Here is a 17,973-nt window from a genome sequence, read left to right on the forward strand (position 1 = left end):
TTCATTAAAGCGTAAATATTTTATTGACTGCTGTCTAGATGGAGGGAGAAGGAAAGGATAATTTTCCAGAGTAGTGGGATGTCACCGGTTGATTGACGACACATAATTACTCGGGAACAAGCCAATCTGCCCCCATAAACTCCCCTTCCACCATGAGGGGTCTGAGGTGTCCAGAACCTCGATGATGTCACCGCACTTGAACTCCAGCTCATCATCAGCCTCAGCTGTGAAATCGAACATGGCTCGAACACGCCTGGTTTTCTGCAGAGAAGAAGCATAGAGTGAGAGTCTGTCTCAAGGGCCCATCATACAGCATCTCCTCCTCCCATATGCACTTATTAATCCATAGCTGTGCTCTATTCTCCAATGTCTTGATATTAGTAATTGATTTTTAAATTTAGATTTAATATTCTTCTCTTCATGGTTTAGCCATCTTCTCATCTCCCCACACCTCTGTCACCTTCCCTAGCCTATAAAATTCCTCAGATTTCCAATTCCAGCCTCTTGGACTTTCCCAGTCTTAATCACTCCACCTTTGGAAGTTATGCTTTCAGTTCCCTCCTTAAATCTTTCCCTCACCCCCTCTCTATCTCACTTCTTTTTGAATGCTCTTTAAACTAGCGCTACTATGGACTTAACTTTGATTATATCTTTGTTTTTGTTTTGCATGTATGCTTTTTTCACGTTTTGGCACAATTTGCAGTATAATGTATGTAAAATTTAGAGTGTTGTCTGAACCTACCTGCTTGTAATGCTGCTGAAAGCAAGTTTATCATTCAAGTTTAATTATCATTCAACCATACATGAATGCCCATGAATAGAGCCAAATGAAACAGCGTTACTCGAGAACCAAGGTACAAAACACAGTAGTAACAGACGATCACAGCACAAGACACATATAAGATATCAGTAAAATACATTCACACATGAAATAAAATGATAGTCCAAGGCCCTGAGTCCATGAATGTTGCAGCAGTCTGCACTCAAACGCAATATGGCTTGTCTTCTGCCGAGCAAACACTGGGGGGCAGCACCGACTCCAGCTTGGACGCTGTGTCATACCGCCTCTGGTAGAGCACGCCAATGTCCGACAGGGTCTTGTGACCAGCAGCAGCACAATCCGCACCAAGTCCAGCTCTTTCAGTTTCTCTGCCAACGAGCAACTCGCTGATGGAGTAGACCTGCAGTACTTTAAGTTCTTAATGTCCAGCAGGGTCTTGCGATTATAAAAAGCACGTTTATAAAAGACAATAACACCTCTGGTTGACCCTATAGAAGCCACTGCGATCGAACACACTGCAATCTTACTGGAAATGTCGTGTACTTCAATGTAACTGTGCACACGACAATGAATTTGACCAGACTTGATATCTTTATCAACGTAACCTTCACTAAAGCTTCGCTCTTTGGCTTTATTGTAAAACATTTGTGTTAAATGGATTGCAAAGTCTTACTGTATTGAAGTTGCTTGTTTTTGTAAATGGGATGAGGTGTACTTAATTCGTAATGCGATCGGAGAATGGAACAAGAATGACTTCTTCCTTTAGTCACCAAAAACTCTCGCAAGTTTCCATAGCTGTTCCGTGGAGAGCGTTCTGACCAGTTACATCATCGTCCGCTATGAAGGCTCCAGTGCACAGGATCGCAAGAGGCCGCAGAGGGCCATGGACTCAACCAGTTCCATCACAGACACACCCCTCCACACTACTGAAGACAGCTTCAAGAGGTGGTCCCTCAAGAAGTCAGCATCTGTTATTAAGGATCCTTACCAAATTCTCTTCTCATTACTGCCATCAGGGAGGAGGTACAGGAGCCTGAAGGCCCACACTCTATTTTTCAGAAACAGCTTCTTCCCCTCCATAATCAGATTTCTGAACAGTTCATGAATCCATAAACACAACCTCATTATTTCCTTTCTTTTGCACTATCTATTCATTTAGTAATTTTAATGTACTTGCGTTGTATTGCTGCCGTCAAACAACAAATGTCACGTCATATAAGTCAGTGATAATTATTCCGATTCCTGTCTGTTTGTTGGTGGACTACTTTGACCACCCATGAACCTCCTTGACTTGTCGCTCGCCCTAAAGCTTATGTCATTGGACTTTACTGAAGAAGGAGGCCACTCGGCCCATAGTGCTTGCACTGACTCTTTGAAAGATCTCAATGGTTGTCTCACCGACCCGCCACATATCAACTTCCGCCAATATCTCTTCAGATCTCTTTTGGAAGTTCATAGTCTTTCCCCTCATATCCTCTCCACAGATCTCTGCGTGAGAGGAAGTTCCCCCATATCATCATTAGTTCTTGACGCATCTAAATCACGTACTTGGGGCTTCTTTACTGGCGGGAAGGATGTGTGTAGGTGCACTGTACTGGTTACAGTATCTAGTCAATTCTAGAAAAATTAGCAGATGTGTTTGAGTATGAATGAACTGTCATTACATCTGTTGTGGACCCATCATTACAATCTATTATATTGCACCACCATCCCCAGTGGGATAATGGGAGAGGCAGAGTGTGGAAGGATGCAAGATCTGAGGGAGAAGATATATTGGTGTTGCCGTGTTATCATAATATGTCTAGAGAAACGGTGAAAATCTTTTCTTTGCATGCTAAAAATGGCACCAGAGCTCTTTGTGAACCTGGCCGACTTCCTCCGGTTCGTCCATGAAGCAGTTTAATCTCTTCTCTTTTAATGTATTCTTTTCTTTTTCCGGGTGGTTGGGGTCCTGTCGGAGTCCATGATCTCCAGCTGCACTCAAGCTGTGTTTTTTCACAGAGGTGGGTTCCCGCACTTGGAGCTTGCCAAGCGGCCGAGCGTTTTCAACGTCTCCAGGCGCGGCCTGGAAGACGCGCACCTTCACGGTGCAGCCCTGTGGGCGACCCGATTCCTCGCCAGGGTCGCTGATTGAAGTGTCGCGGGAGATGGAAACACTGAGATGCTGCCGTCGAAAGGAGGCGCTCGAATAAGTGATGCTGCTGATTGTGACATCGAAACAGTGAGCCCTCATCTATCTCTGCCTTGCTAGTGAGAGAGAGCCCGTCTGAAATGTCGAAGTGTTGGGTGGACTGTAGCTTTAGATGGACTCTAGATCATAGTGCTGGGGGTGGGGGGCTTTGCATGCATGGTGGTTGGGGGGGAGAGGCCTTTGCTGCTGCTTGTGAGTGGGAGAGGGAGGGCGTCTTTGGAGTTATAACATTTTCCTGTCACTCATTCATTGGGGTTTTTATTCTGTTTCATGGATGTCTGCAAAGAGTAAGAATTGTATATTCAGGTCTCTGATACGAAATTGAACCATTGAGCCATTGAGCACAGACAAATCATGCCCTCCATGAGAACACTGCGATTGTAAATAAGAAAACAGATACCGAATAAAGTGTTACATTTACAGGGAAACTATAACGGGGGTTAGGGTGTGGGTGGCACGATAGCATAGTGGTTAGCGCAACGCTTTACAGTACCAGCGACCAGGGTTAATTTCCCGCTGCTGCCTGTAAGGAGTTTGTATGTTCTCCCTGTGACTGCGTGGGTTTCCTCCGGGTGCTCTGGTTTCCTCCCACAGTCCAAAGACGTACCGTTTGGTAGGTTATTGTAACTTGTTATTGTGATTAGGAAATCAGGGGAATACAGGGCGGCATGGCTCAAAGGGACAGGAGGGCCTATTCCGCGATGTATCTCAATATAAATATAGACAAATAAATAAACAAACAAACAAACAAACAAATGGATGAATCAATCAATAAATAGATGGTTGGATGGATGGACAGATAGAAAAAGACTTTCAGGATGTATATTGTATACATTTCTCTGACATTAAATGTACCTATTGACCTATTGATAAATTAAATAAATAAATAGATAAACCATTTCTGTTCTCTAAAGCCCTGATATTTAGGTGGCAGTTTTAGCTTGATGGTCATCGAATTATCGGCACCCAGTTGCCCACCATTGAGAACAGCTACCGTAAATGCTGCCTGGGCAGGGTGAAAAGCATTATCAAGGATGCATCTCTCCCTAACCGTGGACTTTTCACTCTCCTCCCATCCGGTAGGCACTACAGGAGCCTCCGCTCCCGCACCAGCAGGCTCAGGAAGAGCTTCTTCCCTGAGGCTGTGACCCTGCTGAACCTCACATCACAAGCGCTAAGCAGTATTGCACCCATATTGGACTGTCTCAGTACTTCTATATTTGTGTGCTCTAGCACTTACTTTTTATTCGCAGTCATTTTGTAATTAACACTATTCTTTTGCACTTCTGGTTAGATGCTAATTACATTTCATTGGCTTTGTATCTGTACTCGGCACAATGACAATAAAGTTGAATCTAATCTAATCTCTCTCAAGAAGATGGAGAGTTCAAATGCTTTCCTGAGTAAACAGTCTTTGCTGATTCTCCAGTGTGGTACTGAGGGAGCGCTGCACTATTCCTTTCATATCAGAGTTACACCTGACCTGATGTGTGCTCATTAATGTACCAGATCATTGAAGATCAGAAGGATTGGTGCTGTTGCACTGGACAATATGTTGCCCCTCTGTCCACATTTCTCAAGAAAATCATCCAGCTACCATCAAAATTGCATTTTGTGAGAGGTTGCTGTGCTTAAGAAGCAGAGGCAGAAGTCTGCCCTTTAGTCCCTCGCGTTTGCCCCTTTTACCTCAGCGGCCCTTTCCTGCACCAACCCCAAATGTCTAAATTTTCTACCATGTTTACTCTGTCACAACAGTGACCAAATTCCAAAAAGTTGACAGTGTGGTGAAGAAGGTATATGATGTATTGGCCCTTGTTATTCAAGGGATTAAGTTCAAGAGCCGCCAGGTAATGTTGCAGCTCAGTGAAACCCTGATTAGCCTCTGGAGTATTGTCTTCATTTCTGGTCGTCTCATTATAGGAGGATGGGATGTGGATGCTTTAGAGAGGGTGCAGAGGAGACTTACTGGGATGATGCATGTCTTAGAAGGAAAGGTTGAGCGAATTAGGGTCTTCTTCTTTGGAGCAAAGGAGGATGAGAGACGATTTGATGGAGGCTTATAAAATGATAGCTGATAGAGTGGACTGCCACCCCCTTTCCAAGAGCGTAACTGGTTATTATGAGGGGGCATAATTTTAAGGTGATTGGTGGATAGCATAGAGGGTGGATGCCAGAGATGTTTGTTTTTTAACACAGAGATAGGGGCATGGAACACACTGCCAGGGGTGGTAGCAGAAGCAGATACATTAAGGAGATTTAAGACGCTCGTAGAGTGGCACGAGGATGATGGAACAATGGAGTGCCAAAGGTTAAAAGGCCAATGCGGAGGGGCCTGTACTGAGCTGAGCTTCTCTACATACTATGTTCAAAGTCCTAAGTCAGACCTGAGGCACCCTGGCCAAACATAAATACAATCTATCTCTTTGCTCCTCTACTGCTCAATGTGTTTTTGACTCGGACTTACCGGCAAGGGAGGGCAGTCACTGGGCTTCCTGGTTACCACTGGGCTCTCTTGGAAGGGAGGCTGTGGGCTACAGGACTGCCTGAACCGTGGAACTCCTTCACTCAACGACGGCTGCGGGTTGCAGCCTCTGCGGATGGAGGGCTCGCTAAAGTGCGCTCCGCGGCCCAGGGAGGTCGCCGGCCGGGGCTCCGGCACGCGGGAGCTAGGCATGCGGGAATTTGGTATTCGGGAATCGTGCCGGGGTTCCGGCAGCCGGGGTGCCGACATTCGTGATTCCATCATTGGGAAATCTGGCATTCCGGAATCCATCATTCGGGAGCTCATCATTCGGGAGCCTGGCATTCGGTGCTCTGGCATCCGGGGCTCTGGCATCCGGGGCTCTGGCATCCGCGGCTCTGGCATTCGATGCTCTGGCATTCGGGGCTCTGGCATCCGGGGCTCGGGCATCCGGTGCTCAGGCATCCGCGGCTCTAGCATCCGGGGCTCGGGCATCCGGTGCTCGGGCATCCGCGGCTCTGGCATCCGGGGCTCGGGCATCCGCGGCTCTGGCATCCGGGGCTCGGGCATCCGCGGCTCTGACATGCGCGCTCCCATCATCCGTGCATCAGGGTAGCTGCCAAAACCCTGGCAAATAAAAAAAAGTCTTAAAATCCATTCCGCTTTATATTATCTAAACGTACGTCAGAAATGATGGAAAATCTTATGCACAATTCCAGCCTCTCATCCTTCCCTGAGTACCAATTCCCTCAGTACTCACTCTCCCCTGACAGTGAGGCACTCCCTCAGTACTGTCTCTCTGACAGTGTGGCATTCTTTCAGTACTGTCCCTCTGACAGTGTGACACTCCCTCAGTACTGTCCCTCTGACAATGCATCACTCCCTCAGTACTGTCCCTCTGACAATGCATCACTCCCTCAGTACTGTCCCTCTGACAGTGTGACACTCCCTCAGTACCGTCCCTCTGACAGTGAGACACTCCCTCAGTACTGTCCCTCTGACGGTGAGACACTCACTCAGTACTGTCCCTCTGACAGTGTGATACTCCCTCAGTACTGTCCCTCCGACAGTGAGACACTCACTCAGTACTGTCCCTCTGACTGTGAGACACTCTCTCAGTACTGTCTCTCCGACAGTGAGGCACTCCCTCAGTACTGTCCCTCTGACGGTGTGACACTCCCTCAGTACTGTCCCTCTGACAGTGAGACACTCCCTCAGTACTGTCCCTCTGACAGTGAGGCACTCCCTCAGTACTGTCCCTCTGACAGTGACACTCCCTCAGTACTGTCTCTCCGACAGTGAGGCACTCCCTCAGTACTGTCCCTCTGACAGTGTGACACTCCCTCAGTACTGTCCCTCTGACAGTGAGACACTCCCTCAGTACTGTCCCTCTGACGGTGTGACACTCCCTCAGTACTGTCCCTCTGACGGTGTGGCACTCCCTCAGTACTGTCCCTCTGACAGTGAGACACTCCCTCAGTACTGTCTCTCCGACAGTGTGGCATTCCTTCAGTTGTGTCCCTCTGACAGTGAGACACTCTCTCAGTGAGACGGCATTCCAGAGTCTCCACCCAGGATTTGCATGACTAACGGTAGTGAAAACCAAGAGCAGGGTGCTGGCACAATGAAGGAAGCCTAATTGAGAAGATGGCCAAGGACAGACAGAGATGGATGATCTTCATTGTTGCCCTAAACGCCAGCTGGCGTAACAGGCAGTAACTAACTAACTAACTTCACCAAAGAGGAGCAGAGCTGAAGGAGCATTGTTCCTTGCTTCGCTGTGGAAGGGACTAATCTATTATACAGAAAGCACTATAAAGCTATTGGAGATTTGGTACCATTAAACCAAATACCTTGCTTCCTTTTCAGGTCGATGTAAAATCTTCCACGGCACTCTTTCAGCTTGGAAGAACTCCCCACCCACTCTCTGTCCACCTGGGGGAGGTGTTGAGGAGGGAGATGGGTTTCCTGTTCCTGCTCTTCACCATTACTACAAGGCAGCACACCAAGCGGCATGGTTTGAAGTGAGAGCAATGTACTGTTTTCATCCCAAGTGCCTACTGATCTACATTGGTTCCCATTCAGAGTCATAGAGCCACTACAGCACAGAAACAGGTCCTTATATTGGTTCCCATTCAGAGTCATAGAGCCACTACAGCACAGAAACAGGTCCTTTGGCCCATCTAGTCCATGCTGGACTATCATCTGACTAGTCCCACCAACCTGCATCTGGACCACAGCCTGCCATACCACTCCCATTCATGTACTCAACCAAACTTCTCCTAAACGTTGAAATCCAGTCTGCATCCTCCACTTCCACTGACAGCTCGTTTGACTCTCTCACCACCCTCTGAGTGAAGAACGCCCCTCTCATGTCCCTCTTAAACATTTCACCTTTCACCCTTAATGGAAGGAGGTACAGAAGCCTGAAGGCACACACTCAGCAATTCAGCCACGGGTCTGCCTGTCTACCACCCGATTCCTAAATAGAAATTGAACCCATGGACACTACCTCACTACTTTTTTATTATTTCTGTGTTTGCACTATTTTTAATTCAACTATTTGATATATGTATATGTATATATTGACCATAGTTCATCTTATTTTTTCTATATTTATCATGTATTGCAATGTACCACTGTTACCAAATTTCACAACATATGGCGATGATATTAAACCTAGTCCTGACCTATAACTTTTAATTCCAGTCTCATCCAACCTCGGTGCAAATAGCCTGCTTTCATTTGCCCTATCTACACCCCTCATGGGTTTGCATACTTTTATCAAGTCTCCCCTCATTCTCCTACGCTCCAGGGAATAAAGTCCTAACCTTTTCAAACTTTCCCTGTAACTCAGGTCCTCAAGTCACAGAGTCACAGAATCCCGGCAACATCCTTGTAACTGTTCTCTGTACTCTTTCAATCTTATTAGCATCTTTCCAGTAGGTAACCATATAACCATATAACAATTACAGCACGGAAACAGGCCATCTCAGCTCTTCTAGTCCGTGCCAAACGCTTACTCTCACCTAGTCCCACCAACCTGCACTCAGCCCATAACCCTCCATTCCTTTCCTGTCCATATACCTATCCAATTTTACTTTAAATGACAATACCGCACCTGCCTCTACCACTTCTACTGGAAGCTCGTTCCACACAGCTACCACTCTCTGAGTAAAGAAATTCCCCCTCGTGTTACCCCTAAACTTTTGCCCCCTAACTCTCAACTCATGTCCTCTTGTTTGAATCTCCCCTACTCTCAATGGACTAAGCCTATCCACGTCAACTCTATCTATCCCCCTCATAATTTTAAATACCTCTATCAAGTCCCCCCTCAACCTTCTATGCTCCAAAGAATAAAGACCTAACTTGTTCAACCTTTCTCTGTAACTTAGGTGCTGAAATCCAGGTAACATTCTAGTAAATCTTCTCTGTACTCTCTCTATTTTGTTGACATCTTTCCTGTAATTGGGTGACCAGAACTGGACACAATACTCCAAATTCGGCCTTACCCAATGCCTTGTACAATTTTAACATACATCCCAACTCCTGTACTCAATGCTCTGATTTATAAAGGCCAGTATACCAAAAGCTTTCTTCACCACCCTATCTACATGAGATTCCACCTTCAGGGAACTATCCACCATTATTCCTAGATCACTGTGTTCTACTGCATTCTTCAATGCCCTACCATTTACCATGTATGTCCTATTTTGATTATTCCTACCAAAATGTAGCACCTCACACTTATCAGCATTCAACTCCATCTACCATCTTTCAGCCCACTCTTCTAACTGGCCTAAATCTCTCTGCAAGCTTTGAAAACCTACTTCATTATCCACAACGCCACCTATCTTAGTATCATCTGCATACTTACTAATCCAATTTACCACCCCATCATCCAGATCTTTAATGTATATGACTAACAACATTGGACCCAGTACAGATCCCTGAGGCACACCACTAGTCACCGGCCTCCAACCTGACAAACAGTTATCCACCACTACTCTCTGGCATCTCTCATCCAGCCACTGTTGAATCCATTTTACTACTTCAATATTAATACCTAGGTAGGTATTAATATTGAAGGTAGGTGACCAAAACTGTACACAATACTCCAAACTGGGCCTCAATAATGTCTTACACAACTTCAATATAACATCTCAAATCCTGTACTCAATATTTTGATTTATGAAGACCAATGTGCCATAAGCTCTCTTTATGATGATACCACTTTCAAAGGATCATAAATTCCCAGATCTCTCTATTCTACCATGGTCCTCAGTGGCCTACCGTTCACCATGTAAATCCTACCCTGGTTTGTCCTCCCAAGGAGCAACACGTCACACTTGTGTGCATTGAAATCAGTCCAACACATGTTGGAGGAACTCAGCAGACCAGGCAGCATCTATTGAAAAGGGTATAGTCAACATTTCGGGCTGAGATCCTTTATCAGGATGGGGCTTTTCCAAAGATGCTGCCTGGCCTGCTGAGTTCCTCCAGCATTTTGTGTGTGTTGCTTGGATTTCCAGCATCTTCAGATTTTCTCTTGTTTTAAATTGCATCTGCCATTTTTTTCAGCCCATTTTTCCTGCTGGTTCAGATCCTACTGCAAGCTTTGATAGTCTTCCTTGCTGCCCACTACACCTCAATCTTGGAATCGTCGAAAAATTTTCTGTTCCAGTTGACTACGTTATCATCCAGATCATTGATATAGTTGACAAGCAATGTTGGACCCAGCACCATTTCCTGTGGCAAACCACTAGTTACAGGCCTCCAGTCAGAGAAGCAACCATCAACTGCCACTCCCCAGCTTCACCCATGAAGCCAGTGTCTAATCCAATTTATTACCTCATCTTGAATGCCAAGTGACTGAACCTTCTTGACCAAGCTCCCATGCAGGACTTTGTCAAAGGCCTTGCTAAAATCCATGTAGACAACATCCACTGCCTTGCCTGGTAACTCCTTGAATGATGATGATATCCAAGTTGCATGCCATCTTGGACAATGTCTCCTATCCACTCCATAATGTACTGGTTAGGCACAGGAGTATGTTCAGCCAGAGACTCATTCCACCGAGATGCAACACTGAGCGTCATAGGAAGTCATTCCTGCCTGTGGCCATCAAACTTTACAAATCCTCCCTCGGAGTGTCAGACACCCTGAGCCAATAGGCTGGTCCTGGACTTATTTCCACTTGGCATGATTAACTTATTATTTAATTATTTATGGTTTTATATTGCTATATTTCTACACTATTCTTGGTTGGCGCGGCTGGAACAAATCCCAATTTCCCTCGGGATCAATAAAGTATGTCTATCTGTCTATCTGTTTCCTTGAAAAACTCTATAAAACTGGGTAGACATGACTTGCCATACACAACACTATGTTGACTATCCCAAATCAGTCCATGTCTATCCAAATATTTCTATATCTAGTCCCTTGGAATATCTTCCAATAGCACCCACTGCTAGTGTTAGGCTCACTGACCTATAGTTTCCCAGCTATTTCTTAGAGCCTTTTTTTTAAACAAGGGAACCACATTAACTATCCCCCAATCCTCCAGCATCTCACCTGCTGCTAAGGCCATTGCAATTTCTATACTAGCCTCCCACAATATCCGAAGTTACACCTTGTCAGGCCCTGGAGATTTATCCACCCTAATTTGGCTCAAGACAGCAAACACCTCCTACTCTGTAAACGGTAAATGGTCCATGACTTTGCTGCTGTTTGCCTCACTTCTGTAGACTCTGTGTCCATCTCCTGAGTGAATACAGATGCAAAAAAATCCATTTAAGATCGCCAACACCTCTTTTGGTTCCCTGCATAGACAATCTTCAAGAGGACCAATTCTGTACCTTGCTATCCTTTTGCTCTTAATATCTCCTTCACTTTCTCTGCTACAGCAACCTCATGCCTTCTTTTAGCCCTCTGATGCACTATCAATAACTCCAAAAGACTGGAAGTAGAGTAAATACTGAAAGGCTTTTACTAGCAGCAAAACGGACCATGTCCATGCTGGATGACTGTGGGAGGAGCAGTGCCACAATCGCCTTTATCCAGGGGTCTGTGGGAGAAGCCACAGGAGCAGTCAGCAGAGGGGCGTGTCCAGACAGATATACATGGTTTACCACATCCTCCAGGTTTTCTTGTTAGGAATTCATAGAACAGTACTGCATAGTACAAGGTCTTCAGCCCGCAATGTTGTGCCAGCCCTTTAATCTACTCTTAGATTAATCTAACTCTTCCCTCCCATTTAGTCCTCCATTTTTCTTGCATCCGTGTGCCTATCTGAGAGTCTCTTAGATGTCCCTAATGTATCTGCCTCCATCGCTATCTCTGGCAGAGTGTTCCACACACCTACACCCTGTTTAAAAAACTTACCTCTTACACCTGCCCTATACTTTTCTCTGAACACTTTAAAGTTAAATCCTCCTTGTGCAGTACTTTGCAGAAGTCTTATGTACACATATATAGCCAGGGTGCCTAAGATGTTTGCACAGGACTGTAGTAATTATATGTAAGCTCTGTACTGCTGCCACAAAAAAAACCCAACAAATTTCATGACATATGTGAGTGATGATAAACCTGACTCTGATATGGGTCTTTGTTGTGGACTGAGAGTAGGAAAGGGGCAGGGAGAGGGGAAGCATGGTTGGGAGAAGGGAAAGAGAGTGACAAGCACCAGGGAGACACTCTGTAATAATCAATAAACCAATTGTTTGAAATCAAATGACCTTGCCTGGTGTCTCAGGGCTGGGTGTGTCTACACCCTTGCCACCCCCTGCCCCTGGTACTCCTCTGCCACCTGTCCCACGCCCTTCCCACGGCACCATTCCCAACATCCTCTGCTTCCACCAGATTTACAAACTCACTCTCCGCTCCATGTTGACAAATACAGTACAGGCACCCTAGCTATAGATATGTGCCTAAGACTTTTGCACAGGACTGTATTTTCACCTTGGGAAAAAGTCTCTGGCTATTCATTCAGTCTATGTCTCTTATCATCTTATACACCTTTACTGAGTCACCTCTCATCCTCCCTCTCTCCAAAGAGAGAAGCCCTAGCTTGTTCAATCAATCCATCCCTTTTCTAAAAGATTTGGCTCACACGACTGTTTATTTTCCTCCATAGATGCTGCCTTACCTGCTGAGTTCCTTCAGCATTTTGTGTAAGTTGCTAAGTTAACTGGCTGCCGGTATTTGCCTCTACCGTGTGGTTGAGTGGTAGAGTCTAGGGGGCGGTGACAGGAACATAGGGTGATGATGGCTCTTGGGTCACCATGGTAACGAATCAGTTAGCACAACCCCACTTCTACACCAGAAACCCGTGTTCAATTCTGCTATTGTCTGTAAGTTTCCGCAGGGTGCTCCAATTTCCTCCCACATTCCAAAGACGTGCCGGTCAGTAGGTTAATTGGTCAGATGGGAGCAGGGGCTCGTTGGGCCGGGAAGTAAAACATAGAACAGTAAAACACAGAAACAGGCCTTTTGGCCCACAGTGTTGCACTGAACAAATTAAATTAGCAAAATAATATAATAAAATTAACTAAGATAGGGTGGGATTTGCTGTTTTGTAACACCAAAGAGGGCGGCATGGTAGCGTAGAGGTTAGCACGACGCTTTACCAGCGACCCACGTTCAATTCCCGCTGCTGCCTCTAAGGAATTTGTACTGTGACCACATGGGTTTCCTCCCACAATCCAAAGAGGTACCGGATGGTTGGCTAAATGTTCATTGTAAATTGTCCTGCGATTCGGTTAGGATTAAATTGGGGATGTGCTGGGTGGCATAGCTCGAAGGGCCGGAAAAGCCTACTTACTGTGCTCTGAATCTCGACAAATGAATAAAGTTAATTGAAAGGGAAACAAGAGAACTGAAAATGTAGGTCTAACTCTGTTAAGAGAGGCGCACACGTATTCTACAGGGGTTGTATTGAGAGCATCCTGAGCAGCTGCATCTCTGCCTGGTTCGGAAATTGCACCATCTGGGATCGCAAGACCCTGCAGCGGATAGTGAGGTCAGCTGGGAAGATCATTGGGGTCTCTCTTCCCGCCATCACGGACATTTACACTACACGCTGCACCCGCAAAGGAAACAACATTATGAAGGACCCCATGCAACCCTCATACAATCTCTTCTCCCTCCTGCCGTCTGGGAAAAGGCTCCGAAGCATTCGGACTCTCATGGCCAGACTATGTAACAGTTTCTTCCCCCAAGCTATCAGACTCCTCAATACCCGAAGCCTGGACTGACACCTTACTGCCCTATTGTCCTGTTATTATTTATTGTAATGCCTGCACTGTTTTTGTGCACTTTATGTAGTCCTGTGTAGGTCTGTAGTCTAGTGAAGCTTTCTCTGTGTTGTTTTTTTTACATAGTTCAGTCTAGTTTTTGTACTGTGTCATGTAACACCATGGTCCTGAAAAACCTGACTTGACTTGATGTGATAGCGTCATGATGTATGTAATTCATAATGGATGATTGAAACAATCAAGAAAGCTTAATTAAACTATGTATTTACAATATTACTCATCATCATCATCATCTTGATGTGGGAGATCATGTTCTCATGATCATGATTGTTCTTGGCAAATTTTTCCACAGCAGTGGTTTGCCATCGCCTTCTTCAGGGCAGTGTATTTACAAGATGGGTGACCCCAGCCGTCATCAATACTCTTCAGAGATTGTCTGCCTGGTGTCGGTGGTCGCATATCCAGGACTTGTGATATGCACCGGCTGCTCATACGACCGTCCACCACCTGCTCCCATGGCTTCACATGACCCTGAATAGGAGGGGGGGAGGCTAAGCAGGTGTCAATTCTTGCCTAAAGGTGACCTGTAGGCTAGAGGAAGGAAGGAGCACCATTGGTAGAAACGCATCTCCACCCCACCACCCACAGTATAACTCATATACGACTCAAGTATCAAACACACAGCAGGATTAGAGTAATGATGGTCAGTGAGAACCCAGTCCACAAAGGAGATGTTCTGTATCTCTCTGTGACTCTAATGTCCACCCGCTTTCTGCCTCACACTGGACCTTCCCAGCCCACTGCCTCCCCTCGCCTCCCTCTTCCCCCCCCCCCCCCACCTGCACCCAGACTCAGAGGTTCAAGATTCATTCCTTGGCTTCATCTGTGGTCTTGCCCAACCCTGATAGCCCGGAGACAGGGCATGCAAATTGTTCCCAGAAACCAACAAAGGCTTTTACTTTGAACTAGTTTGAATGTGTCAGAGTGAAATTACACCAGTTCCATGTCTTCATGACCGGATTTGCATGTAGTCCAAAACAGAACCTCCTTCTTTACAAACCAGTTTCCCAAACACCTCTCTTCCTGACAAGATTTACTCTTTTGGGTACAGGATTTAGAACAGTGTAGACTCTCCAGCCCGCCATGTTGCACCGAACTTTTAGCCTTCTCTAGGATCAATCTCTCACCCGGACGAAAAATGTTCACGAAGGAGATCTCTCTGCATGACCCTTGTGTGATTTGAGGGGTACTGTGCAGGGGAGATTCTCCAATGTGCAATAGTGTCAGCAAATTTTTAATGTCAACCACAGTGGGAACAAGGATATTTGGTTTAACACCACAAAGGGAACTCGTCCAACACTGCAGCATCCGCTCTGCAGTACAGCACTTCTGACCCTGTGACACTTCCTCAGCACTGTCCCTCTGACAGTGAGACACTCCCTCAGTACTGTCCCTCTGACAGTGTGACACTCCCTCAGTACTGTCCCTCTGACAGTGAGACACTCCCTCAGTACTGTCCCTCTGACGGTGAGACACTTCCTCAGCACTGTCCCTCTGACAGTGAGACACTCCCTCAGTACTGTCCCTCTGACGGTGAGACACTCCCTCAGTACTGTCCCTCTGATGGTGTGACACTCCCTCAGTACCGTCCCTCTGACAGTGAGACACTCCCTCAGTACCGTCCCTCTGACAGTGAGACACTCCCTCAGTACTGTCCCTCTGACAGTGTGACACTCGTTCAGTACTGTCCCTCTGACAGTGAGACACTCCCTCAGTACTGTCCCTCTGATGGTACAGCACTCCCTCAGAACTGTCCCTCTGACAGTGAGACACTCCCTCAGTACTGTCCCTCTGACAGTGAGACACTCCCTCAGTACTGTCCCTCTGATGGTGTGACACTCCCTCAGTACCGTCCCTCTGACAGTGAGACACTCCCTCAGTACTGTCCATCTGACAGTGTGACACTCGTTCAGTACTGTCCCTCTGACAGTGAGACACTCCCTCAGTACTGTCCCTCTGACGGTGAGACACTCCCTCAGTACTGTCCCTCTGATGGTGTGACACTCCCTCAGTACCGTCCCTCTGACAGTGAGACACTCCCTCAGTACCGTCCCTCTGACAGTGAGACACTCCCTCAGTACTGTCCCTCTGACAGTGTGACACTCGTTCAGTACTGTCCCTCTGACAGTGAGACACTCCCTCAGTACTGTCCCTCTGATGGTACAGCACTCCCTCAGAACTGTCCCTCTGACAGTGAGACACTCCCTCAGTACTGTCCCTCTGACAGTGAGACACTCCCTCAGTACTGTCCCTCTGATGGTGTGACACTCCCTCAGTACCGTCCCTCTGACAGTGAGACACTCCCTCAGTACTGTCCATCTGACAGTGTGACACTCGTTCAGTACTGTCCCTCTGACAGTGAGACACTCCCTCAGTACTGTCCCTCTGACAGTGTGACACTCGTTCAGTACTGTCCCTCTGACAGTGAGACACTCCCTCAGTACTGTCCCTCTGACAGTGTGACACTCGTTCAGTACTGTCCCTCTGACAGTGAGACACTCCCTCAGTACTGTCCCTCTGATGGTACAGCACTCCCTCAGAACTGTCCCTCTGACAGTGAGACACTCCCTCAGTACTGTCCCTCTGACGGTACAGCACTCCCTCAGTACCGTCCCTCTGACAGTGAGGCACTCCCTCAGTACTGTCCCTCTAATAATGGCACTCCCTCAGTACTGTCCCTCTGACAATGAGACACTCTCTCAGTACTGTCCCTCTGACAATGAGACACTCCCTCAGTACTGTCCCTCTGACGGTACAGCACTCCCTCAGAACTGTCCCTCTGACAATGAGACACTCTCTCAGTACTGTCCCTCTGACAATGAGACACTCCCTCAGTACTGTCCCTCTGACAGTGTGACACTCCCTCAGTACTGTCCCTCTGACAGTGTAGCACTCCCTCGGTACTGTCCCTCTGACAGTGTGACACTCCCTCGGTACTGTCCCTCTGACAGTGAGACACTCCCTCGGTACTGTCCGTCTGACCGTGGGGCACTTCCTCAGTACTGTCCCTCTGACGGTACAGCACTCCCTCAGTACTGTCCCTCTGACGATACAGCACTCCCTCAGAACTGTCCCTCTGACAGTGAGACACTCCCTCAGTACTGTCCCTCTGACAGTGTGACACTCTCTCAGTACTGTCCCTCTGACAGTGAGACACTCCCTCAGTACTGTCCCTCTGACAGTGTGATACTCCCTCAGTACTGTCCCTCTGACAGTGTAGCACTCCCTCAGTACTGTCCCTCTGACAGTGTGACACTCTCTCAGTACTGTCCCTCTGACAGTGAGACACTCCCTCGGTACTGTCCCTCTGACAGTGTGACACTCTCTCAGTACTGTCCCTCTGACAGTGTGACACTCCCTCGGTACTGTCCGTCTAACCGTGGGGCACTCTCTCAGTACTGTCCCTCTGACAGTGTGACACTCTCTCAGTACTGTCCCTCTGACAGTGTAACACTCCCTCAGTACTGTCCCTCTGACAGTGAGACACTCCCTCAGTACTGTCCCTCTGACAGAGTGGCACTCCTTCAGTACTGTCCCCCTGACAGTGAGACACTCCCTCAGTACTGTCCCTCTGACAGTGAGACACTCCCTCAGTACTGTCCCTCTGACAGTGTGGCACTCCCTCAGTACTGTCCCTCTGACAGTGAGACACTACCTCAGTACTGTCCCTCTGACAGTGAGACACTCCCTCAGTACTGTCCCTCTGACAGAGTGGCATTCCCTCAGTACTGGACAGAAATGGCAGGTGAATTTATCCATCCAAGACAGGGAAGTGCATCTTGAACCTTACAGCCTCAGAAATGTGAACTTGGACTGCCGCATTCCGAGTCTTACCTTCATTTCCTTTTTATCATCCTTCAGGCAGATTTGTGTTGTTTTGGAGATTGAACTGACTTTATAATATTCCACCAGCTTATTCAGGGACTCGAATTTCTCTGACCACAGGTAATAGTGACCTTTGCCGTCACGCAGGACCTTAAAATGTTGGACGTCATCGTGGTGCCTGTAAAAAGCATCCATTTTATAACTGAGGATCTGTTAGCAATGTAATTATAATTCCAGAACCCTGAAGCAACCCAAGTTAGAGCAGCAATGTCTGGTAAAGGCACAAGATAAGGTTTAGATATGTTCTGAAGGAATTTGGGATTATTTTTGAGTAAAATACTCAATGGTACAATCTTTTGCAATGGTGTAAAAACTCCGTCTCTTTTTTTGCCATGGATTC

The 17,973-nt window shown here is 46.9% G+C and overlaps 1 protein-coding gene across 1 annotated transcript in view; it reads right to left on the reverse strand.

The window, feature by feature from the left end:
* The window catches only part of LOC140719059 (GRB2-related adaptor protein 2-like), a 93,108-nt gene continuing 75,135 nt past the window's right edge, over nucleotides 1-17,973 (reverse strand). The window contains exons 4-6 of the mRNA XM_073033434.1: nucleotides 17,583-17,751; nucleotides 5,437-6,060; nucleotides 1-261 (exon numbers count right to left, since the gene is read on the reverse strand). Coding sequence (XP_072889535.1) covers nucleotides 82-261; nucleotides 5,437-6,060; nucleotides 17,583-17,751 — 973 coding nt within the window. The 3' untranslated portion in view covers nucleotides 1-81. The remainder of the gene's footprint in view (nucleotides 262-5,436; nucleotides 6,061-17,582; nucleotides 17,752-17,973) is intronic.

This window comes from Hemitrygon akajei, chromosome 31, assembly GCF_048418815.1.
Source record: "Hemitrygon akajei chromosome 31, sHemAka1.3, whole genome shotgun sequence".
Lineage (NCBI taxonomy): Eukaryota > Metazoa > Chordata > Chondrichthyes > Myliobatiformes > Dasyatidae > Hemitrygon > Hemitrygon akajei.